This window comes from Lagopus leucura, unplaced genomic scaffold, assembly GCF_019238085.1.
Source record: "Lagopus leucura isolate 7727_CA_CO unplaced genomic scaffold, USGS_WTPT01 Super-Scaffold_1, whole genome shotgun sequence".
Lineage (NCBI taxonomy): Eukaryota > Metazoa > Chordata > Aves > Galliformes > Phasianidae > Lagopus > Lagopus leucura.
In genome coordinates, this window is record NW_024962250.1 from 37,544,953 (window position 1) to 37,570,179 (window position 25,227).

At 42.6% G+C, this 25,227-nt stretch overlaps 1 protein-coding gene across 3 annotated transcripts in view; it reads right to left on the minus strand.

The window, feature by feature from the left end:
* Window positions 1-16,893: 16,893 nt before the first annotated feature.
* Window positions 16,894-25,227, minus strand: part of PPM1A (protein phosphatase, Mg2+/Mn2+ dependent 1A) — a 31,690-nt gene continuing 23,356 nt past the window's right edge. Inside the window, exon 6 of one of the 3 annotated variants that reach the window (XM_042876436.1) lies at window positions 16,894-24,560. In XM_042876436.1, coding sequence (XP_042732370.1) covers window positions 24,531-24,560 — 30 coding nt within the window. In that variant the 3' untranslated portion in view covers window positions 16,894-24,530. Of the gene's footprint in view, window positions 24,633-25,227 lie in introns of all 3 variants that reach the window. The other 2 variants (XM_042876517.1, XM_042876351.1) reach the window with 2 other exon arrangements.

A 25,227-nucleotide genomic window follows, 5' to 3' on the forward strand; every position in this document is an offset into this window, starting at 1 on the left:
AACCACGTACTTCATTTGTTGTTCTGTTGTTCTATTGCAAGAAGAGGTAAGCATTAATGAAAACAGCCAGCAGCATTAAAGTCACTAAAATCAACCTGCCTACATTTGGTTTGCGATGTAGATAGATTCAGGTAAAGGTCATGTTTGGTCTGTCTCTATTCTGCTTCCTGCTTCTCACCATATGTATACGATGGTGATTAGAATCTGACAAAAAGTGCATTCAGCAAGTGATGTGCTTCCTCTACGTGTGGTTCAACACAACACCTACAGAAAAGAATGTACCTAACGCTTCAAGATCAGAGCTGGAAGAGATAACACAGGTATTTCTGCTTTACTGCCTGGACCGCACAGTGCAAGAGAGACTGAAAACCAGAGTGCAGTTGCTGACTTTAACCACAGCACAGCTGAAATGGAAATAACTGCTGCCCACAGTACCTTACACTGAGACAGGGGTCCCAATACCTCATGCAAACAGCAGCTGTGTGTCTGGGAGATGCGAGCTCCAACAAAGAAAAGAAGTACGAGCATGACAGAAGACATTATGGTAATGTGCTGTAATGGGACTTGTTGATTTGAATAAAGTAGCATGTTAAACACTCAGCAGTCTCTTTACTGTGTGCCATGGCCCTATTTACAACTCTATACTTTAGATATTTGCACTTAATGCAATTTGAGACAAGCCAACACATTCAGATTACAGTATTTTTCCATTTATGTTCTTCTAAAATGTTCAGAAAGGGATAGATAGGAGCTTTGTCCCTGGTGGAACAGGCTTTGGGGCAGCATTATCATCGTTCACCTCTTAGATATCAGGTTGGATCTTCAGATAAACTTCTCCAAGAGAGCTGCATCGGAACAGGCTGCCCAGGGAGGTGGTGGGGTGTTCAAAAAGTGTGTAGACACAGTTTAATGGGCAACACTGGTGGTAGGTGGGTGGTTGGACTAGGTGGTCTTAAAGGTCTTTTCCAACCTTAAGGATTCTACGATTCTGTGATTCTATGATTTTTAAATGAAACATTTGCCCCAAGCCCAAAGTCAGCACAAAGTCACCTGTTACAGGAACGCTGCCACCCTCAGAAGATAGCTACCATTCATTTTTGTAGTCATTAGAGCAATAAATGTGCTTTATCACCTATTCATAATGAAAAAAACCCACATTTGCAAACATCAATAAACTTACCTACTAAATCTGGGGTGCACTATAGCTCATGAAGCATGCATGATACTGAATCTCAAGCCAGGCCCTGTTTGAGCACACTTGTTCCTTTCATATGCATAAAACACATGCTGAAATGAAAAACTGATATGATGATAATTCATACCACTAATGATCATAATCTACTGCTTCCTTGACTTCTGCAGCACTTGGCTTCGTCACCCCTGTGGGGCTCACACATCGGATGCTTCCTGGTTGGGCTGGGTGCCATAGATGGCTGCATGGTCTGACCATCCTCAGGCTTGGTGTGACCATCCAGCAAGCCTCACCTGGCTGAAACTCTCTTCCTCACTCTGGTGGTGTGGACAAGAGGAAGGCAAAGGCCTGGGGCTGCCGTGGTGAACACTGGGACAAAAGAAGGCCTGCTGTCCTGGGGAGAAGCTGTCCCCAAGGGTTTCTTCTCACTGAAGCTGCCCATAGTGGAGGCAGAGCTTCAGGCAGTTGGGATTTCCACACCAGAGGTGCAGCCCCAGCTCTGGGCCTCCTCAAGTTCCCTCACGCACTGCGAAGGGTTCGGTGCACCTCAGGCATGGGTTGGTTTTTAATAAATAACTCACCAACCACTGGTGGGGGACATCCTGCCGCCAAAAGGGGGCTGGCGTGGTGTGGTTCCTTCTCCATCGCAGAGGGACGTGGTCCTTCCCACCGTGCCATGAACTGGTCACCTCAGGGTGGGCAAGATGCTGGAGTCAGCAGCGTGACACAGGCAAAGATGAAGAAATAATTTGATTAACAGAAAGTATAATGTTGAATGCAACGAGTCATTGCTCTGATTTGGCAGGGTTGGTTTCACATGGGACCGTTTGGGTAATTTGCCAGAAAAAAGCTCCTAGGAACAGCATTACCGTGAGGATAACCCAACAGAAGAGACACCAAGATGGAAGGACCACCATAAGCTGAGATGGCAGACTGCATTTATAAACACAGTCACGTTTGGTGTAAGCTGTCTTTTTATTTATAAACAGTTTATCGCTGCCTCCATGCTGGGCTGACAGCTTAACCCCCCCGAGGGGTGCTATGCAGTCAGTGCAAAGCATTTGCCAGAGTCGCAGACCTGCTGCCTCCATCCTCTGCTCTGTGGTCACAGCAAGTCCCTCTACTAACAGGGCTTTACTTTTTGAGCTGAGAGGCACCACTGCTTTATCATTTATCATTACATCCTTTGAGCGAGTGGAGGAGTTTTTTGGTTTGCTGATGAAGCCTGAAAAATCTCAAGTCTTGAAAAACTCAAATTGCAACTGAAATGATGAGGTTTTCTGCTTTGATTCCCCTTGCTCCTCCTCCCACCCCCCCACCGCATGAAGTCTCCAACAAATCCAATAATGCATTACCTGCAGACCCAAGTTTCACATGTTCTCACTGAGTCTTCAGTTTAAATTGAAGTGCAAACTTTTGCTTGCTTTAAATTCCCTTGAAATCTTTTTCCTTACAGTTAAGGAAACCCAACATGAAAAATTCCTGCAGAATTGTAAAAGTTTGATTTTATTAGCGCTGAAATGGCCTTTTATGAGCAGCTTAATTAAATCTATGTGATTCATAACTTTCTGAAATCCTCCTTTGGAGATTCAGATTCCTCTTGGCTATTTTGGAAAGGGTCTTTCCTTCATAGGGTCGTAGAAACATAGAATGGTTTGGGTTGGAAGGGATCCGTAAGGTCATCTAGTTCCAATCCCTGTCTTGTTCCTGTCCCTCCCTCCCTGTGAAGTATCTCAGGTCCAGGTTGAAAGCAGTGGGTCTGTGTGAGTTTCCTATTGACCAGTATTTTTTTGAGTATGGAACCAGATTACACCACGCTGCTTTTTGTGTGGCGAAAAGTCAGTTGGTTCACCTGAATTTCACGGCTGAGGGTCATCTCTGCTTCCTCCAAATCAGGAGCTTAAGGAGACGACAGAAGTGGCACTGGGGCTGAAACCAATTGGCCACGGCAAATGGAGCAGAGAGGACTCATTGCAGTGTACCACCCCATATGATCTGAAGCTGTCAGCACTTCAACAAGCCCCATGCAGCCATGAGGTAGGGCAGGACAGCAGGATCATAACACAGCCTGTGCTGTGGGAGGCCTCAGGCAGCTCACGGCTTTCCTGCTGTGCGAGGAGCCCTCTGCAATGTGCATCACAGGACAGGGCAGCCAGCAGCATCTGACATGGGGCCTGGGGGCAGCCTGGAAGTCAGAGAGAGCTGTGACACTGCACTGCAATGTCATGAGCTGCTCCTGCTCATAGGGCTGTGGAGAATACATGAGAACTGACAGTGAGGTCAGGGAGGTAATATGAAGGAGCTAAAGCCGCTGGAAACCTGGGGAGGAAATGACAAGAGCTTTTGCACTTTTTGAAGCTGAATCTTATTTACTTCTGGGGACAGATGATCTGAAGAGCTGATATTATCTAGTGGCTACATTAGGAATTCCAGGACACTAGGAGAACATCACCCTAGAGCCATGTGGGGAACACCTAAAAGAGCATATTTTGGGATCTAAAATCAGGGAAGAAAATTCCCTATGGAATTATCCATTTTATTTACACAAAATAACTGGGTGGTGATTAAAAAAAATAATTACACGACTAAATGTATTATGCTTGACTAGATCTGAATTGTAACAGTGTGATGGTCATTTAGCATAGACAGGGGGAGGAGGGAGTCAGAAGTCAGCCAATAGCTCCTGACAAATCATAGAACCACGATAGAACTGCAGCACTGTAATGGTTGGAAGGGACCTTTGGAGATCATTGAGTCCCCTTCTGAAGCCCTTCCCTACAGCAGGTTGAGCAGGAAAGCATCCAAGTGCTCCAAGCTGAAGTGCATCATGCTGAGCTCTGCAAATGTAAGCGGCCAAAGCGGCCGACAAACTTTTTGTGAATTGGACCATGAGTCATGACTAATTAATCAAGCCGTTCTAAATACATCAAGTAAAATAATGGAAATAATAAAAAAGTTATGTAATTCCTCCTTGGCTGAGCTTGGGCCCTGTTTGCGATGGCTGAAATATAAACTGAATTAGAGCATATAAAAAGATTCTGAAGAAAAATCCTTTGTTTAACATCTCCTGTGCATCACTTGCATAGCCCAGATAAATATATTCTAGACCATGCTTTTGCTGTCCACAGAAAATTCCTCCATCTATTTATACTTTCAGATCTATGATCTCATACATTAATAAATAGTAATGAAGTCCTGAAGTAAATACCAACGTTACGGTTTCATTGGAGATCTTGCTGGCATTCGTAAATATCCACAGCTTTCATGGTTCAGGACGCTGGCAAAGCTTACAGATTCTGTTCAAATGTATCACGGTCATGTATTTGTACATATGGTCTCTCTTTTAAAAGTATAATGCGTGGATTTAATGGAATATTTCTGCTAGACAGCACTGCATGTGTTTGCTTTATCAAAAGCCAAGTTTCCATGGGTGTATCTCAGCTGACCTATAAACCCACCATTTTTCATCGCTGCTGACACCAAAAAACACCACATAGCCTGGACTTTCCCAAGCTATAGAAATATTGCTATTTTGTGGTCATTCCCTGCTCTGCATTAGTCATCCTTTTCTACATCTGCCCATCCAACAAGTCCAATGGCCATTTCACTGCTTGTCGATGCCTACGTCTATCACAGAATCATAGAATGGTTTGGGTTGGAAGGGACCTCAAGGTTCACCAGCTTCCAACCCCGTTACCACAGGCAGGGTCTACAAGCAGGATTACAGACGTGGTTCTCTGTAGTGGAAAGCTGAGCTCAGTGATGCAAGAAGTACCTTCCAGTCAAACAGTATTGCTGCCCTGCTCTAAAAGGTAAGAAGACACCTTCCACAATAAGTTTGGAACTGAAGTGGGCTTAGGTCAGCCCTGGACCAGTGATTTTGCTGCTGTGAGCCAAGCTGAGGAGCTGAAAAACATCAGAGAGAGTTGTTTTGTTTCTGGCTTATCACAGAAAAGCTTAAGGGACCAAGAGCAAAAGTTGTGGGGAGGAAATTCCTTTCAGCCTCAGGTTCACTGTGGTAAAGTGACCTCTGAGCCAGTTTCATGCTGAAAGCTCCTAATCATGAGGCAACGCTTCATGCAAAAAGACAAATGTCATAACATACATTCCTTCAATAGGCAGAGTCCCAAGTGCTATTTCTTATGTATACCAAAAATGGGGAAGTAGTCAAAGTATTTCTTTGCTCCTCGCACTGTTTTCCCTTTTTCTCCCAAAGGTTCTCCCATCCAAGCAAGAATCAAACAGTTCAAATGGAATGCATGAAGGACCTTTAGATTCTCTTCTCCGCGTGTTTCTAGAGATGTATTTATACTGGCCTAAAATAAATGTAACATAGAGGAAGGGAGAAAGGCTTGCTGCATATGCCACAATACAGATCAAGTCAAGCGAAAAAGTCAGTGTTGGTGGCACATGAAAAATTAGTTCCCTGGAGCAAAGTAGGCAACAATTTATTTATGCTGACTGGAAAAACTGCTTGTGTTACACACTTGTTCTACTCCTACCTATAGCTCTTCCCAAGTAAGATCAGCTAGCCTGGTGGTTTTGCATATCAGATCTTTTTATTAGATATCATAATGTCTACAGATGCTGACTAATGGAATGCATGTGAGTTAAAGGACTTGGCAGAGAATCGTGGGTTTAGACATGTAACTTCATCCCCACTTATCATCATTCTGATGAAGGGAGGAAAAGCAATGATGAAAGAATTGTGTACCTAAAAGAAGGTTGTAAGGTCATGTTCCGATCCATATCTGGCAGTGCTAAACTGCAAAACAGCACAATGATGAAACCTACTTGCTTTCAACAGAAAACTGGAGAAAAGTGCTTGCACCCCAGGAACCTGGGAGATGATGTGTAGGAGAAACTAAAAACTCATTTTTGGTGTCTGTATCAACATCAAGAGTGGGCTCAGCACTCATTTGAGACTAATCTTAAAACAACTAAACTGCTTTCAGCATATACAGTAAATCTGGCTGGGCCCTCTGCCAAATTCTCTGCTTTACCTTCTCCGTGGCTGAAGACTTCATCCAACACATGGGCATTTGGTGCACAAGCTCCCTGAATGCTTCATGGCACCGTGGTGCAGAGCTCCTATCCCAGACCTACGGATGGTGCAGAGGCAGAGCTGCAAAGAGCGAACCATAGAATGGTTGGGTTGGAAGAGATCATTGAGTTCCAACCCTTCTGCCTTGGGCTGGGTGCCCTCCACCAGCTCAGGCTACCCAGGGCCCATTCATGGCCTCGGGCACCTCCAGGGATGGAGCACCCACAGCTTTCTGGGCAGCCTGTTAATGGGCAGCTCTAAACCAGCAGAAGAGCAGCACCGGGTAACAGAAGCAGGAGGCAAGGTCAAGGGCAGCCACAAGAAGAGTGCAGTTGGACGTGCTGCATGAAAAGGAAGCTAGCAGAATACTGCTGAAAGTCACAGTGGGAAAAATGTGCTTTAAATGCCTTTATGTGAACTCATCAAATTAGCATGCTGCTTGTTTTGTTGTTTGTAACATCTCACTACTAAGCAAACCATTTCCTGACTGCTTCCTTGCTAACGTGTATAATTACTGTCAGCTCAGATCAGACTGAAGGTAACAACATCATATCCTTTCCACATTTTTTTTGTTTTGCATCTTGAAAGATGAGGTCTTTTAAAGGTCATGTCTTGATAGAATCCCATTTTTACCCCCTGTTGTGCTAAAATAGATCAGCATTATTGACCTTGACAACAATGCCTGAAAGGTTTAGTGGCAATCTATTCTGTATCAATGAGTACATGAAACTACTTGCATGGGCTGGGGCGCTCTCGGTGCCTTTGATAGCAGGGAGATCTGCTCTTCTTGGCAAGGCAGTGAGTAAAAAGATTTAATGCATCCACCTCAATGTGAATTGGATCGTACCCTCCTGCCATGAGATCCCCAGCCCCGGGGAGAGCCACGCTCAGCGCTGTGTTGCTGCATTAGTGACTCGTAGGGGCAGCGCTAAGAAACAGAGCATGACAGGAGCCAAGTCATGCGGTGCGTGGGGAACTGCCCAGGTTTCACCAGCTGCTCTGCTTTCCCGGGTTCTGGCCCAAATGAAGGCAAGGTAAATGCGTCAGTAGTGTCAGTGGGGGCAAGACTTCACTTGTTTAGTTAGGAACAGGTTTTGCCAGAATCCTGACACTTTTCCCTCCAGTTACAGTGATTTCTGGGGGAGAAGGCAGGGGGAGGGAGAAGGAGGAGCTACGACAGATAAGTGGATGAATGAAAGTCACGCAGTGGGAAACCGTCCAGTGATGTTTGCTGTTCTGATGTTTTATATTAAAATCTGGAAAAACAAAGCACGCAAAGAAAAGAAGATGGAAATTAAGAGCTTTGTTTCAGAATTTACATTTCTCTTGTCTAAAGGGCCATAAATAATCCTTGCTGATGGGCTGAGTTTCCTCCCATCATTAGTCTTATCTCCGCAATGCCTGTTCTGTCATGTTGCTCATTTCAGGGTCAAAAAATTCATCTGGGAGAGCAGCAGTGCACAGCGGGTTTCCCCACACCCAAACACGGAGGCTTGTTAACCATCACCTTCACCACTCCAGCACTGCACAGTGAGCCTCAGCCTCATGTGTTGGCCTCTGGGTGCTTTCCCCTCCTGTACTACTATGCCTGGAAGAGTCATGAAGTATCATAGCAGCTCTTTGTGATCTCTTCTGGAGATGCAGGATTGCAAAGTGGGCTGGAGTTATTCAAGGACCAACCCTCCCAAGAGAAGATTCTTCTGTATTTCATATTTTACCCACATCAGCTTTACAGAAGGAAGGCATTGGAAATAACCACAAAGAGAGCTTATGTTGTGGTAAGCTCAGTTGCTTTCCACATCTCTATGCAAGTACCAGCACCACCACTTAAAACATTCGTTGACCGCATCGTAGTTGCTGCAGGTCTGGAAAATTCATCTCGGAGGGTTGGTAAAGCCAATTCACCAGTGCTCAGGTTCCTGTTTCAATCATTTAAGGGGCAGTTTGTAGATCAAAGAGGTGTTGAAAGAAACAAAGACCCAGGTGACTTGAAATACAGTCGTGGTTGGAATGTGCTGCAGTGGGGTTCCGCTCCTAGGACAGCCCCTGCCTCCAGGTGTTGCTCTGGGAACAAGAACAAAAAGGGGTGGTGGTGGGGAATGAACAAAACTCTAAAAGTAAGGGAAAGAATGAGGAAGAAAAGAGTAATTGCTCTACCAGCACCAGACCCTAGAGCAGTGCATTTGTTCCTCCTTTGCCATCCCAAACAATCACCTGGCCTTTAGCTTGCCTTTAGCCCTTTCCCCCTATTGCAAGCATGTAATTATTTACACCAGGTGCTTTGCTTCAACCCAACTCTTATGACATCCCCATTCACAAGTAAAGGATTGTAATTTGCCAGCCTTCACCGAAGTTTCTTTGTCAAAGTCCCCTACCCTCGGTGTAACATTACCTCGACAAGCAGCAGGGCATAATGGAAAGGGAAATAGAATTTACACGGGGAACAAAGGGCAGGAGTGCTCCCTGCCTCCAGCCCCAGGAGAGCAGGCTGCAAGGTCTCTGCTGGCCTGGGCCATAGGAAAGCTGTGGGCATGGCAGCACCGTTGGGGGACAGATACACCTGCAGATGGTGCTTTGTGCACTAAATGCTGCCGTGGATATTTAAAGTTGGAATTAAGGAAAGATTTTAGCTGGCAGGGCCCTCAGAGCTGACACGGGGTGCCTCTAGGCACAGCTGTAAAACAAACCAACAGTGACAACAGTGAGGGAAAAGTGAGAAATGGGGTCGTTTCTGTCTGTGGCTCTTGTCCTTTCATTTGATGTTATAGCACATCCAGGCATAGATGAACAGAATGACGATGGAGTCTGAGTGCTACCTCCTTAGCCCTAGATAAGTCCCATGTCTGGGAGGAACACCAGCACAGACTGGGGAGCAACCAGCTGGAAAGCAATTTTATAGAGAAGTACCTGCAGGCCCCAATGGACACCAAGTTGACCATGGGGGTAAGAAAGTGCCTCCATGACGCAGAAAGCCAACAGTCTCTTGAGGTACATGAAGCAGAGAATGACCAGCAGGTCAAGGGAGATGATCCTTCTTCTCTTCACAGGGGAAGCACATTTGGAGTGCTGTTGTACGGTCCTGGGCTTCCCAGGGCAAGAGAGACATGGATGCACTGGGCTGAGCCCAACAGCAGCCATGAAGATGCGACTGGAGCATCCCTCTGATGAGGAAAGGCTGAGGGAAATGGGACTGTTCAGCCTGAAGATATAAGGATTCTGGAGGAATCTTATCAGTGTTTACCTACGTGGTGGGAAGGAGAAGAAGAGCCAGACTCTTCTCAGTGGTGCCCAATGAAAAGATAAGAGTAATGGGTACAAATCAAACTACAGAGAATTGATTCCATAGAAACGAAAGAAAAAGCTTATGTATGGCAAAGGGGATGAAACAATGGCACACTCTGCCCTGGAAGCAGAGCAAAGACATTTCTTCCTTGGAGACATTAAAAGCACAACTCCACACACTTTGAGCAGCCTGCTCAAACTGATGCTGCTGTGAGCTTGGGACGGACTTAGACCACCTCCAGAGCTGCCTTCCAGCCTCAGTGACTGTGCTTCTGCCTCATCACCATCCCGTGTATTCCCTGTTGCCACAGCCTTTCTCTATTCCCACCTCTCAATCAGTGCACAACTCTGCTGCCATCCTCCCCTGCCATTAGGCTCACAGCCTCACCCTGACTGCCAAAGCAGCCTTTGCAGCCTGCCTTGATTCAGCTGGGAGCTGGGTATGCTGAGTATGCTCCTGGGACAGCACAAGCCCAGGGCAATCTGTGCACTCACCAAGACTGGCATCAGTAAGTGAATCCAGGAGCACTGCCATTTCTCTGTGGGAACTCAAAAGCTTTTCAGAAAACAGTGTTCTTGAAGGACAATTCTCTTGCAGGGCATTTGAGATAACAATCTCATTCTTGCTGTTTGGAGCAGCGGATAACTCTTGTGTGAACAAGTTCTTTGAAAACGAATAGTACTAAAAAAAATAAATCCTACCCATCTCCGAGTTGGATTGGAACTCAAGTGCTGTAAGAAACTGGCCCATCAGTGAGACAAACTCTGTGCAGTACTTCAGTCACCACCAGGCTTTTGCTTGCCTGTTTCCCCATGTTTTTCCCAGTATTTCCCTTACCTTCAAGGTTAAGAGCACACCAGTGGATACAAAGCTGTGCTGCAGCACATTTGCACTCTGCAGGTTCACTGGAAACTGTGTTGTGGGCCCCAGATGCAAGAACAGCACGGCTGTCCCACCACATCTCCTCATGCAACCAGCTCTCATTATCTGACTTTTCCAGAAGATAAATCGCTGTTCCACAGCCAAAGAGAAACATTAGCAGCAGCCTGCCCTTGGGAAGGCTTTGACGTCCCTACATGAAGGCTTTTCCTCAGTAAGAAGCATCACTGCAGAGCACTGGTGTAGGTCTACCATACTGCAACGTCCAGATTTCTGAAGCACAGTGCAAATGCAATCTTCTTACCAGAGAATTAAAATGTAGACCAGTAGGAGACCACTGGCTTCTAGTTTTCTACTGACTCCTTTGGTTCCTCTGCTGTATTTTTTTTACTCACTCCTCATTACAATCGGCTGAAATGAACTGACAGTTCTGGCCTCTTCCCATTTATTACATGAAATTCTTTTCTTTTTTGCTAACTTGATCTTTGCAGCACAAGAGAAGGCAAGTGCAGCATTTTAAAGCCCATTTTTTTGCCCAAATTTCTTCTAGGAGCTCAGAGAAAGGGCAGTGCTCGTGCTGAGATGTCCAGACCGTGTTTTCACATCAGCTGAATTTTCTATGGCTGAGTCCAGCAGCAGCCAGGCTTGGTGGCAGCAACCCAGATCCAGCATTCACCACCAACCAGGAGAAAGAGGCCACCCTATTCTAGGACATCTCCCTGAGAACAGGCAGACAATTATTTAGAGCATAAGAGGGAAGAGGGTGAGAAAGCTTCACTAGCGACAGCCTCTTTTACAAACATTTACAAGTCTCACTTATAAGAAAATTACCGCAGGAAAATTCAGTGTTCACAGCTGGATGGAAAAACCCCTGAAATCCAGTTTCCTGTGACTCTCCATTCTGCAACAGTTGGGACTCTGTCTGAAATTCAAATTAACTTTCATACCCTGCCTACAATTCCATTTTGTGCCCCAAAGCAAAATTTCCTGTATAATTGCGTGTATTTAGGTCAGTTCTCCATTGTTAGCTTCTGCAAAAGAGAACGGATGACTTGCTAGTGGAGAAAATTCCTAGTACAGTTTTCAAAGGCGTTCTTGCAATTAGAGACTGTACTCCTAAATGAGGCTGGAACACAGGCGTGTGTTTGCTTGGGTGCTGCCTTGAGACTTTCTGTGCGCCTCGTCTTGAGGGCAGGGTGACTCCATCTGAGCACAGACCACGTCCTACACCAGCACAGGAATAAAGTCTTATGCTTTTTAAGAAGTAGTCGCCCCATTTTTGCATCCTACTGAATATGAGCTAATATGATGCAATGCGTACAATTAATCTATCCAACTGATGTTAAATCCAAAGAAACAGCACGCTGGTCTTTTCCCATTCTAAGGCTCTTTTCCCTGAAATTTTTCCCTACGCTTGTGTGAAATCTCTTTGTTTCTGTATTTTTAAGGCAAGAAGTCCTGTGTTAGCATCTTCTGTTGATGTCTGACAGCCAAGCACCAGCCACACGCAGGGACAGACCCATATAAACGTGTCAGCTTGCACAAGTATAGAATTAAATCAGAACACGGTGAGCTGAGCATAATGAAGAAGAAGATTCTCTTGAACATTCTGTTAACTGGTTGAAACTGGGGATCTGTGCAACACGATGCCTTTATCTCCATACTGTGCCAGGAAGCAAGGCACGTGACTCAAGATGCGTATTTTCTCTACATCCTAAAGACCCCTGGTCTGGTCTCGTGATTTCATGCACATTTTTGTGAAGGCACTGCCAGAACAGGTCCCAGCAGTTTGAACACACCATGCCAAGGCCTCATCAAGGCGGTAACATTGAAGCTTGGGCAGCGAAAAGACAACAGCAATTCTACACGTAGATTTCTAGGCATTAATTAAAGAATCAAATCAAATCTGCACTCTCTCCCTCCCCCTTTTGATGCTTGTGAGGGACAACAAAGCATCACAAATCTACCTCGGGATATTGGGAGAGAGGGGAGAAAAGAATCAGGTCAAAGCACACAATATACAAATCCTTGCGTTGCCTCAGGGCACAGAATGCAACGACCTCAGACGGTTCTGAAAATCGATTACAGAAGGCCTTCAGCTGCATGGAGTCAATGACCCTATCCATGCGTATCAAGAGGAAAACAGCTAAATCTTCTCTGAGCTAATACTCACAAGGGCTTCTGGCCCAAGATGTGCATGGTGGCTGGCAAAAGGGGAGCTACAGAAAGTCTCTCCCAGCTGATCTTCCTCAGCCCACGTGAGGAAATCACTGGCTTTCTGTTCACAGAGATCTGATTTCCATGAGATCAGAATAGATGATCCCTGGTCTTCCCTACAGAAACATCACCAGCTGCACCAGGGGTCACAATCCTACAGACAAAGAACGTGTGTAATTCAGGAGCTGTAACTGCCTCATGAAATATATGTCAAAAGAGACAGCTGGCCTCAAGGCTTGGGCTGCCCAGTGTCTTTATCTTCAGGTTTTCTCTGGATGGAAGTGCAGGGGAATTAGGAGTGGTGGAAAGGAGGGAGCTTCATCTGGACCCGACGTTTCCTTTTCCACTCGCAACTATCAGGATTTGTAAATGCTGCTCAACTAAAGCAGTTCTGCTTTGACATTAGAGACCACAACCAGAGCATGGAAATGAAGGGTTTTGTTCCCACTGAGCAGAGCATTCAAACACAGGGTAAAACCACTGATTGTGATTTGGATAGCAAATGAATGGCAGTATTAAGACTTATAATGCCCTCATAGACACAGCAAAGAGATTCTTGTGGTATTACTGGTGAGAGAGTGTTTCCAGCTGTTTCAGTTACCTTCAGCAAAGAAGAACTTCTGGATCTGTTGGTGCACAGACATGGCATTGAGTTTGCTCTCCCCAGCAGTGCTTTAAACACAAATATATTAACCATACACAAACATTTTAGAAGAGGTAAAGATGAAGGAATTGAGAATGAGGTTGGAGAACATTTTAAAAGCTTGTGAAGTCAGGGCACAGGGATTTTCCAAAGGAATAGATTTGTACAACATGGAGAACACAATACATCAGTATTGCTCACTAAGCATCTTCTAGGCAACACTGCGAAGACTTGAAGTCAAGCAATACTGAAGATTTAATAAAAAGACATTTAAAATAGGGTAAAACGTAGCTCCATTAATTTTCCTCTTTTTAGCAGACGTAGACAGCACAGTTGTGTTTTTCTTTGTTTCTCTTTCATCTTTAAAAAAACCATGGCAACGGTGGAGGAAATGAATTGCGGGTTCGGTGCCACAAACATCTGACTGCGCTTGCTTCTAAGCACGCGAGCATCTCGAGCTTCAGCCGGGACGGAATGTTCAGCAGATGCTGCAGGATGCAGTCAACACAGCCAGCTGCATGCAAAAGGACAAGGGTCCAGGCTTCAGGCCAAAAAGAGGTGGTCATGGAAGGTAAATCAGAGGGATGAGGTTGGTGTGTGTGAGAGGTGGCAGAAGGAATGCGCTTCGCTGCACACAAAGCAAGAACCAACCACAGGACAAGACCCAAACAATTTGAGTATGTAGGGGGTTTCAAAATTAGCCTACAGGTTACAGTCTACCTAGAAGCATGATGATAAATTGGGTGTCATCAAAGTCAGAGGATCTTAAAGGCTGGAAAAGACCACCAAAATCACCTGGTCCAAGCAAACCCAGTTCAAATTCTAATATCAAAGCTTGTTATTAGCTATTGAACAAGAAAAGCTGGGCTGTGGCCTGGAGCAGCTTTCTTCCAGTTGAACTCATGCCCACATCACAGCTTTCAGATACAGGTAAAGCAAGATCTTCACCCTCATTGTGACATCTGAAATTAGTGCTAGACTCAGCCCTAATTAGGCTGGCCTCCTATTAGTGTTTGCCAACAGGAATATATATTCTTATATTAATTCAATATATTCTTATATTGGAACTCCGTAAGCTTTAGATGTATAAAATCATTCAGCTAATATACATCTGTACCTCAGTACTGACATTATTTTGATTCATTCTGTATGTTTAATTACTAATATTTTCAGTTAAAGTCTTCTAAAATTGGCCTTCAGGCTTTTTTTGCTGAAACTGACTTCTGAAATCTGAAATGAAAATGAACTGGTGGCCTCCAATTCATTACTGGGAATGGAAGGTGGCTGTAGACTGTAAAGTTGGAATAGGCAAGCAAGGTAACTGAAGGTGAGCATCAAAATGCCCCAAATAAACAAAATATTGCAATGACATAAAAAAAATCTGAAGTGTAAGCTTCAGACTAATTACAACATGAAGTAAAACATATTAGGAGTAAGATCAAGCTGCGTTGCTTCGTATTCTTTAAGTAACAGACTCCCAGTGCATCCAATGGCAGCAGCAGGCGCTACAAAAGCAGTCCCTTACTCAACTGAAGGAGTACTGAGAGGCTTCTAAAGGCTTCTGAAGGCTTCTGGCCTTTAGAAAGTACAAAATACAGAAAAGCACGGCTACAAAAAACCTGCAAGTGAACCATGTCCAAATATCCTACTCCTCCTGTTTAGATCATAGCTTAGGGATACCACAGGTTATTTTAGAAACAGACCAAAAAAAGATTTTGTTTCCTTACACGTAATTATTTTTTTTGCACACTTGTGACATACTTGGAATGATTTTGTTGAAGCACACGATACAGAGCTGTTTCATCCTGTACCTTTTTATAGTTTATGGGACAGGACTCAAGTTTCAGAGGAAGGTGACTGTTCCACCAAGTCACAGTTGGTATGCATGAACCAGCAGCAAACTGTGCCATAGTGGTTCAGAGGAAAGGAGAAGAGCCACGATGCAGGTCAGCAAGATGATACTTCCTAAAGAGGAGCAGCAGAATGCCAGGTACTGTCACAGACACTTCTACTGTTAAAGAAATCACATAGAGCAACTTAGGTTGAATTCATATCTGCTCTACCCCGCAAACAAGCTCACTGGTTAAATGTGTGTTCAGCAAAGTTTTAATTCAGATCAGGCCTATGTGTTAGGTGATGGCAAGGTCTGCAGTCCTGTCTAACGGGATGAGAAACCCAGCCAGCAAACCTCACAAAGCAGGGGCTGAACACCAGAAAGTTGCTAATGGTGAGAAGAACTTTTTGTCACAAGAAATATGGCTTGTAAGTGGGATCTCTGGAAGGATGAGGCTAATTTTAAGTTGTCTTAAGTTTTTACTTTTAGTAAAAATGATGCAAATTTCCCAATAAAATGGAAGAGTACATAGTCTGACATACAAATTCCACTCATGCTCATGAACTTCAAGTCCTGCAAGCTCACAGATACGAGCCGCGCACCCAGCTCCCTCAACCCACACTCTCCAGTGTATGCATATTTGCAGGGGTAATTATTTCATTAATTTGGTGAATCAATAATTCACCATTATTTCAAAGAACTCAAAACAATTTGATTTGCCCCTCCTTGCCAAACACACCTTCCTTCCTTAAGAACTTCACTGCATTAGAATGGACTCTTGTACTCTCCAAGCCCCAAAATGCAAAGTTAAATGATTTATCTGAACTTCACTGTTCTACTTTTATAAAATCAGCCCATGTAAATGCTGTCTGATTAAACTCAACCACAACACACAACCAAGTCAGATGAATATGTCTCTCTAGGGACATTCAAAATTATGATCGCACGACAAGCACTAAAAAAGCATTTACATGAGCCAACAATGTTAGTCAGAGGTGTATGATTCCTTTCATTTAAGGAAAAATTAAACTGAAACTCCCAATTCGATGGGATGAAGCATTCTTTCCATAAGCTTTCAACTAGACAAAGGGACGTACTTTGTCTCCTATGCTTGCTCGATTTGTGTGAACCAAAGCTAATACTCAGTTGTAACAGCAATTTCAGTTATTTAATACACAGAAAACATCCCCTAATTTTGCTAGAAAAGTAGCAAAACCAGTAGTTTTGATTTTTAATCCTTAAAGGAATGGAGCTGAACCTTGAGGAAAGGCAGCCTTGCTGCAGTTCAGGGACAGCAGAACGCCCACCTGCCCCTTCCTGCTGCGACTCGTATGGCTCTTCTCAGAACCCTACCAGCTCTCTGCTTGGACAAAAGACTTCCAAGGAGACCACGTATAATGCCACTCTCTCTTCAAATCATGCAGGCTAAAAACAGTGAATTTATCTTTTCACAGTCTGCTCTGTATTTTATGGTACCGACTTAGGACAAAAGATTCAAATATATCTTGCTCCACTGTGAGTTGGTCTTCCAGAAGTTGGGCATCCTGATCATCCCCAGCTCTGAAAACCCCTGACAAGGTAACAACTTAGGAACACCGGTGCTGGAGCTGCACACTGCTTGGTCTTGGAATTTTAACATGGAAGAGGGGGATTTTTACGTCTGTAATTAACTAATGACGAGAATAAGCACTTCATATTCTATTTGAAGAAGAAAACAGAAGGAGGCCTGATAGCCAGTTTGTAATTTAGTGACAATAAAGCAGATGTGAACATGGTTTAGAGCATACCAAATACACACACACAATGTCATTGCCTGTTTTATTTAGTGGAATCACTTTTGTAGATTAGAAATATTTCCAACTCCCATTTACTCCAAAGCAAGCCTCCACCGTCAACAGGCGTAATGCAGTTTGTTCAACTGATTCCAAACAAACAAAAAAAGGTACAATCTCAAAAGTTAAGTTAGAAACTAAGTTCACACATTTTCTTTGGGACCAGGAATCTGTACATAGTACAAAATATACATTTATTGAACTTTCTGTAAACACACAGTTTGAATTGTGTAAAACTGTAAATATCGGTGAACTATGTGGAGAATAATTTATTATATACTGTTATACATTCTACTTAAGGAAAATAGTTATGCTCTGGTATATTACTCTGTTAAATTTATAAATTCCATAACGAAGCTGTGTATTCTGCAAACATGCTTTTCAAGCTTAAATCTCTCCATTTGTAACACACATTTATACAAGTCATCAATGAAAAAGTTACACTTTCCACAAAATAGATATAAAGAGGTCATGAATTTTCTAAAAAGACAGGCACAGCATGTCACTACAAACGAGACGTTCATGGTACGATGTGGAGTTAACGCTGTGAGGAGACAGGTGAGAACTCTCTAATTCAGCATGTCTGTACATAGTCCTGGTAACAAGACAGATGCTACAAACCAAAATCTTTGCTTTGAAACATTAATGAAGCAGCCGGTTCTGGAAACGCTATTGACTCACATTTCTCAGTTATCCATATTTCCTGGCCAGGAGAACCTAGGCTTGTGTCTCCTGTTAACCCCTTGTCAGCAGTGGTTCAGTTATCTGAGCGCTGAACTGCCTGGAACGATTAGTTATCAACACTTGCAAAACTCAGCACTCCCTCTACCAACTAGATTCCTGGCACCAAAAAGTTAGATCTGGTTAATAAATACAACTTACAGACAGTAGGAAATCCCAATTTCCAGCATCAAGCTGTTCCTATGGCAGCAAGCAACAGAAGGCATGGGAACGGCTCCTCCAGCACCTTGCAGACTGGGGACCATCGCATAACGCCCAGCTGCCCATTTACACGGCTGAAAGTTTCACACGCAGCAGACTTGAGAGTCCAGCATCAAACACTCAGCAAGAACAAAAGCTCCCTAAAATGCCAGCACTGATGTTTTCAGTAGTTCCACTAATGGACGTGGAAAAGATGCTCTGCATATTCAGCACATTTATTCCTAGGGATTTCGGGCCTCTTTGCATTCCCATCCCAGGTAATTCATTTTGGGTTCCATCCTTTTATCCTTAAAGCCAAAAGCAGTACATGAAAGACCGGAACCTCTTCAATTTTGTCCTTCTGATGTTTTAAAAGAAAAAAACTGCTGACTCGCATATTCAAAGAATTAGGACATGATTAATTATAATTAATCCACCGCTTTGCTTTAGGTCTGTCACCTTCTTCCCCTTCAGCTTTGAAATCCTTTTCAAAACCAACTCCAACAAAAGTGGGACAGTTAAGGCTGCAACAATACTTGTGCAAGCTCTATGTACTGGGATTGACTCTCCACCAACATCAGCAGGCTGTTGTTAAGAACGCACTTCTATTTTCCTAAGATCACTTAAGTTCAATTTTCCCTTGTAGTGTGAACTAAGATATTGTGCTGCAGCCTGAAAACCCAGCAGTGAAAATGAAATTGGCAACTGCTATTTCCATTGCTCAAACTGAGCTGAATTCAGCGATACAAATGGAATTAAACTCTGAAGACCTCAGTCTACAGGTATCAAGAGAAGTAAAAGTACGTAATGCTTTCTGATCCGCAAGCCTGTTTTCTCATTTTAATTCACAAAGATACGTCTCAAGAAAAATCACAATGGCATCTCCTGTGTGTTGGGGAGGGTTGCATTGCGTTGACAATATATGTCAAGAGCCCTGCCTACTTCAGCCATCAAGAACACGTGGTTCCAGCAGCTCTTCAGAGCCACACAGTCAATGGAAGCACACATGAATTTCAGTTTTGGCTCGGTGCTATTGAGTGAGCTGAGAAGTGTGCACACAGTGCTCTTAGAGCAAAGCACTGCTGTCTGACACAGCACTCATCTTTGCAAACAAATTACTGCTTATACAGTAGTAAGGAGCTTTCTCCTCTTACTAAGTTTTCTCCCTCTCTTTATTTTTTATTTCAACATAAAAGATACTTTAAAAAGTATTCATACAGGAATCGATACGAGTTACACATAAACATTTGGTTAGGCATAAAAACATACATAATCCTGAAGTCTGACCTATCATCCCAGCTCACTGAAGTTCTGAAATCTTCAGAATCGAGCAATGTCATTAATCCTACAGAAGGCATTAAGTTAAACCCACTTTCCCAAATTCTGTGGTCGCAAAGACTGAGATTTTGGTTGTAAGTGACGCACACCTCCTCAGAAGCCCTTTTCTTAAGACACCACAACCACTCCTGGACTCCCAGCTGGCAACCAAAAATTTCTACTGTAACAAGTGCCTAAAGGACAAGAAAAAAACTGTTTTACTGCTACCTGAAAGGAAAATGAGATAAAGATATGGCTCACTGTAAGTCAGCAACTACAACATAATCAGATTAAAGTGCCTGACTTTATCACGTACTAAACAAAATTCTGGAAGATTCATTTTCAGCAGGAGATGATGTAAACCTAATTTTCAGCATGCTGTATGTTCTTTTTGTGCTTGGAAGCATTTAGCTGTCTATGACTGTAAGCAAAAGCTTGAAGTTCTCCTGCAGCCTCTTCTGCAACCAAATGCCACGGCCCAGGTACATGCTACCTCATTCACAAAGCAATACCAGCATGAAGCAAATAAGGGTACAAAAGCTTCCAGAGGCAATGTCTGAGCTGCAGACTCTGCAAGTGCTCCAGAGGCAGCTCAGGAAGAGCTCATTAGAAGGTTGCATCCTCCCATCAACACTGCTCTATCCAAAATACTTCGCCCAGATTGCTACCTGCAGATTTCACTGTTTTTATCTATTTTAATGACTCACTCTAGGAACTGCATTCATTTTATGCACTACAACATCCTAGAAATTCACATGTGGAGCCCCTTCTTACCACTCAAAGAGTTAAAAATCTATCCGGTCAAGTAGAGACTTTGCACCTTGTAATGTCATACGAAGGCTTAGGTCGTGATCATCTGAAATGGACACAGCTGCAGGAACAAGGAGTGATACCAGTTATCCTGAAGACATTTTTCACCTCCAGAAGCTTGGCACAGAGCAACAATTCCAATTCCTAAGGAAACACAGCTGTAAAGTACAGTTCCCCTGCTCTATCCAGATCTGCTGTTTCTTAATCTAAGCCAGGTACATCAGGTTTCTATTAAAATCTTGTATTTGCCCAATGATGAGGAAAAAGGGTTATGTTTGACTAAATGTTCACCAGTTGCTGAAATGGCCAAGTTAAATAATCAAGAAATTTAAACGTATCAAGTCATTTGGCTATACAGCAGTTCAAGAATGCACATGCAGAAATTCAAGTGAACATCTTAACATGACGAAATCCTGCTGTACACTGAAATAAGGTAAACTCTAAGAGCCTTTTCATTGACCTAATTATGACAGCCATGCTACCTCTCTCGGGACAGAACTGCATACAAATACAGACAGTTAACAAAAAGTCCATTTGTCACCATGGAGCTCCCATACAAGACATTAAACTCAAAGTTCCGTGACTCCAGTTTCAAGAAAAAGAATGCTGACCAAGGTAAAATATTTGTCTTAAGCATAGCGTGGAGAAAGATCTGCAAAGGCTTTGATATTTCCTATGTAGGTCCATCATTTATCTGCACTGAGGCTCTGATTTCCCCAGCTGTGGCAAAAGGAATGCTGATCCATTCCTCTGCTCACAGCCCTGCCTTCCTGGTGCTAGCACCAGGTACTTGCAGTATCCATTTATCCAAGCTGAAGAGCACAGGTTTTCTCTCCCTCTCATAACTGCACAGCCACACAAGCACTACTGCTGACACAGAGTTGACCATGAAACCATATCCTTAGTTTATAAATTATTAAAAAACCAAAATGCAATAGGAAGCCTGTATTATCCCCGTGTAACAAGTCAAAATGAGATTCTTATCAGAGTATCAACTGCAGTGCAAACTGCTCCCCAGTTTTACTAAATCACCCTGAAGTTTCCAATTCTTGAACTAAGGAAAATTGCTCAGATTTCAATCTATACAGTTGAGATGGTACCAGTTTCCTAGTAAACAATCTCATTGTCATTCAAGTCAGTGTCCTATGCACGTGTTAAGATGAACAACTTTGGCACCTGCATGAGCCACCAAGGTCAGTGCTGCAATTCCTCATCTGCTGTTTAATATTCTGTGGGCATCTTGCTAGCATGAAACAACCCAGAATTACCACAATTCAGCATAGGTTAATAACAAGGAGGTGAAATTTTGATCTCCAATTCTGACTTCTGCTGGAAATTACACTGAGTGATGGGCACACACCAGGGGCTCTGCAGAGCTGCTTACAGACTACGTAAGTGCAGGCCAGCTGAAAGGCCATTGCTTGCTCAGGACCTGCTGATCTGTGCCCACTGTGGGTACCAGGATGCAACTGACAACAGATTTACAAAGCCTTGCAAGTCTGGGGCCCTGCTTAATGTAATCACACTGAGTTAATACAACACTGGTTTTAAAACACGTTTTAGAAGCAGCTTCTGTCTTGAACATATTTCAATGCTGAATTAGTGAGAATTATTTGAAACAGCTGTCAGTAAAGCAGTACAGGTATTTTCCCAGAACGACCAGTGAAACATTTAATCTGACTGTAACAAAACTCACAGAAAACTGAAGCCAGTCAAGCTGTTAAATGTAGAAGGAAAACAAAGTTGCATGGCATACGAAGAGAAGCTTTACAAATATCATTTCCAACAAGCAAATTGGGACCACCCTATTTGAACATGTATTTAAAAATACATCTTTTAACATCACACAATTTTCATTTTCGTCACACAGGAAACTTTTTCCATGAGGGAAATAAATAGCACACAATACTTCAAGAAAAATTGCTGCCTTACCCCTGAGGTGCTAATGTTTTTAGCATTAGAGAAAAGTTTCTGGTGCAAGAAGGAAGTGCACAAACGTGCAAAAGTGCCTTTTTCTTTTCAGAGCAGTGAAAAGTGCAGCTTGCCTCTTTTCTAGGATGCTTTACGTAAGTAGTGTATCTTGTAATCAAAACCTGTATCTAAAATGGCAGTGTTTATGCATACATAATAGATTCAGTGCTCTGACCTCATCAAAAAGAACGCAGCTGGGAGGGAGAAAGGCCTGAAAGAGGCTTTCTGCCACTGCCCTCAAAGCCAGTGACAGCTCCTGTCACAACAGCAGAGGTCCTTCCTAACCTTCAGGAGGCCTCATAGGAAGAGGCTTCAACGACACAGATTTGTCACTGGGACAGTTTAAGCGATTATGAAGTATGGCTTTACACACCACAGTTTTGCTTCCGATTTCTAGAAGTCTGAAACTGAAAAGGTTTCCACAGTCCAGTTCAAGGTTTTTCCAAAACTAAACTTCAGCCTATATGAAAAAGGACAGAACCTTATCTGCCTAGTCCTAAATTGCATTCAGCTTCTCGCACTAACACACCACGTGTTATTAAATACGCCTGTTCATCAGGTGCCTGCGAAGCTCTGACTTAACGTTATTACAGTTTTGCACTCTACAACAAAATCAGACATTTTAAGCATTTATTCATAGGTAGGTAAGGAACTGGTTCTTTAAGCAAAAATTGCTAGAAATTTATAAATACAAATAGTGCTTATTTTTTTCTTCATTCATGCTCCAACAGATTACAAACTGAATACAATGAAGTTACGTTTTAAGCACCCCACACAGACAAGAGGGATAAAAAGAAAAGTTTGCTGGTATATACTATACTTAGTTCCAAGACACTATAAGTTACTTTTTCACTGTTCAGTGTTCCCTAACTCTGCATTAGTTTTAAGGCTATATATACAAATATGTATATTTCAAAGTTAGGGAAAGACACATAGCAAAATGCATTGTACTACGTTTTCCTATCAAAATAATTATACACCAAGTTTTGATTCTGTTTATCCGTAGCAAATGTTACAATCTACTTGTTTTACTGATTTTCCTTTTGGGGAATCTGCCTACTAAATGAGTAAACTACATATTAAATACAATATTCTCAAACAAAAAGACAACACAAGGTGCACAAAACAGCAGTTTTGCAAACACGACTGACTTGAAAACTTAATTTTGCATGTTCAGTGGGAGAAAGCTAACCTTAAATCAACTCAGTTTATTCTCTTATAAAATTTAAATTAGAATTTTAAACAACAAACAGTTAGATATTATCAACATGCTACATCTCTAATCACAAGTACTGTTTAACCACTAGTCTCTCGTTGTAAGTGGGTCAATTAAAAACACACACCATAAAATGTAAAAGATTGTCAGGCTCTGACAAATGTATTTTTATCAAACAGTAGGCAAATTCAAACCAATGCACATCTTCAGTGGGGACAACAGAAGCAGCCTGAAACAAATCCATACTCGTAAAAAACAGGGTCACAGATTTATCCCACTTCATCCTCTAGCATATGGCTATGTCTTGGGCAATAATCAAAACTCTTCCCATTTTAAAAATGGGCTACCAATTAATAAAAATATTCTTCCACGTGTAAAAGATCATTTACAATGGCACTGACATTTTAAAAGGCAGGAAAAAAGGAATTACACATCTATGGATAAATTTCTTGTTTGTTAAACCAAGCTTTATTGATAAAATGGAATTCAAAGTATTTCACTTGGAACAGCAGCAGATCCAGCCAATTAAGATTGTAAAAATGCTGCAGACTCCTACGGTATGTAGAAAGCTGCCTGTTTGTGCTCAGTGATTAGTAACTTTCAGGTAAGGGTTAATGAAAAGAGGTGCAGAGAATCGAGGCATTCTAATCTCGAGGTTCATACGCTTATGAACACATGATACTATTATTAGGGCATGATTTAACTCCCACCCAAGTCGAAATGAGAACTCCCTTCAACTCAATGTGAGAGCAGGAGTACCTCTGAGAAAACAAGATCCGCTTGTTGAAGAATGTGCACTACTCTCATTGTTTTTCCACTGCCAAGCAAATTCATTACTGTGATTTTGGGGAAGTCACCCACAAGATCAGCTTTCATAGAAGACAAAAATGTTACCTTTACAGTTTTGTGCACCTCTCGAGCACCGAGCTGGCTAGGCTGCTGCTCCTTGCAATCCAAAACCACAACATGAATGTAAAGGGATATATATTGTTGCATCACACAAGTCAAACATTTCTTCTAACCTTTGTAGTGATTTAAAGCAGTTCATAATTAAATATGAGCATTTTGTACAAAGACAATTGCACTTTACAAAAAAAAAAACAAAATCATACAACATAAATTGCTGGAGTCTGATTTACAACATGGATTATGGTTTGAAATCACGTTTACAGAAGTCTGTTTTACAAAAAAAGATCAGTTCCTGGGCTAGATGTCGTACTGCTGTAGTTTTCTGCTGCAGTCACTCTCACCAACACATCATACTCCCTTCTTTACTTAATATTGAGGGTGGATGTTAAGAAGGGTCACTGAGGTTGGGCTGCACTTTCATTTGAAGAATGAAACGTGAACTCCACAGCTAGATGAGCAGTTTTACCACATATCATCAGTTGAGGCAGAATCCTTAAAGAAAAAAGAAGGAGCCCTTTAAAGTCTGGAGTGCCCATAGTTACAGCAGTTTCTGGATAATCCAGACTGAAAAGGGAAAAAGCTTGAATCATTTTAGGAGCCTGTTTTCACTCTCCTTTCAGAAATAGCAGAAACAACATTTAAGAGGCATCTAGAAAACATGCATGCTTAATTAATGAAACACTGAGTAGCAAACATTCGAGAATCAGATCAAGTTTTGTCTCAAATGCTTACTGATCCTGACAATAATATCCCAGGAATAATACTCACAAACATTTCCAGAATAGTTAAAAGTCATGCAAATGCATGTATTTTCTACAGTGATACACTAAGAGCAGGATGAGCCTTGTGCTTTTTGCTATCATTACCAGCACCTTTTGGTATTTCAGTCCTTTGTCACGGCATAGGAAGACAGTCATTAACCAATATCTAACTGTAATTCAGATCAATTTTATCTCTTATAATTTAAGGTTAAACAGAGAAGTGTAGTTTCAGTAACTGCTAGAAATCTTAATTTTGAATTGGAATAAATCTGCAAGGAGAAAAAGAATTCCATAATATAGAATTGGAATCAGAGACACAGTAGGCTCTAAATCATAACTACAAGGCCACACTGCACGCCATTACATCCATGCATCCAGTATCTGAGTAGCCCTTAAAT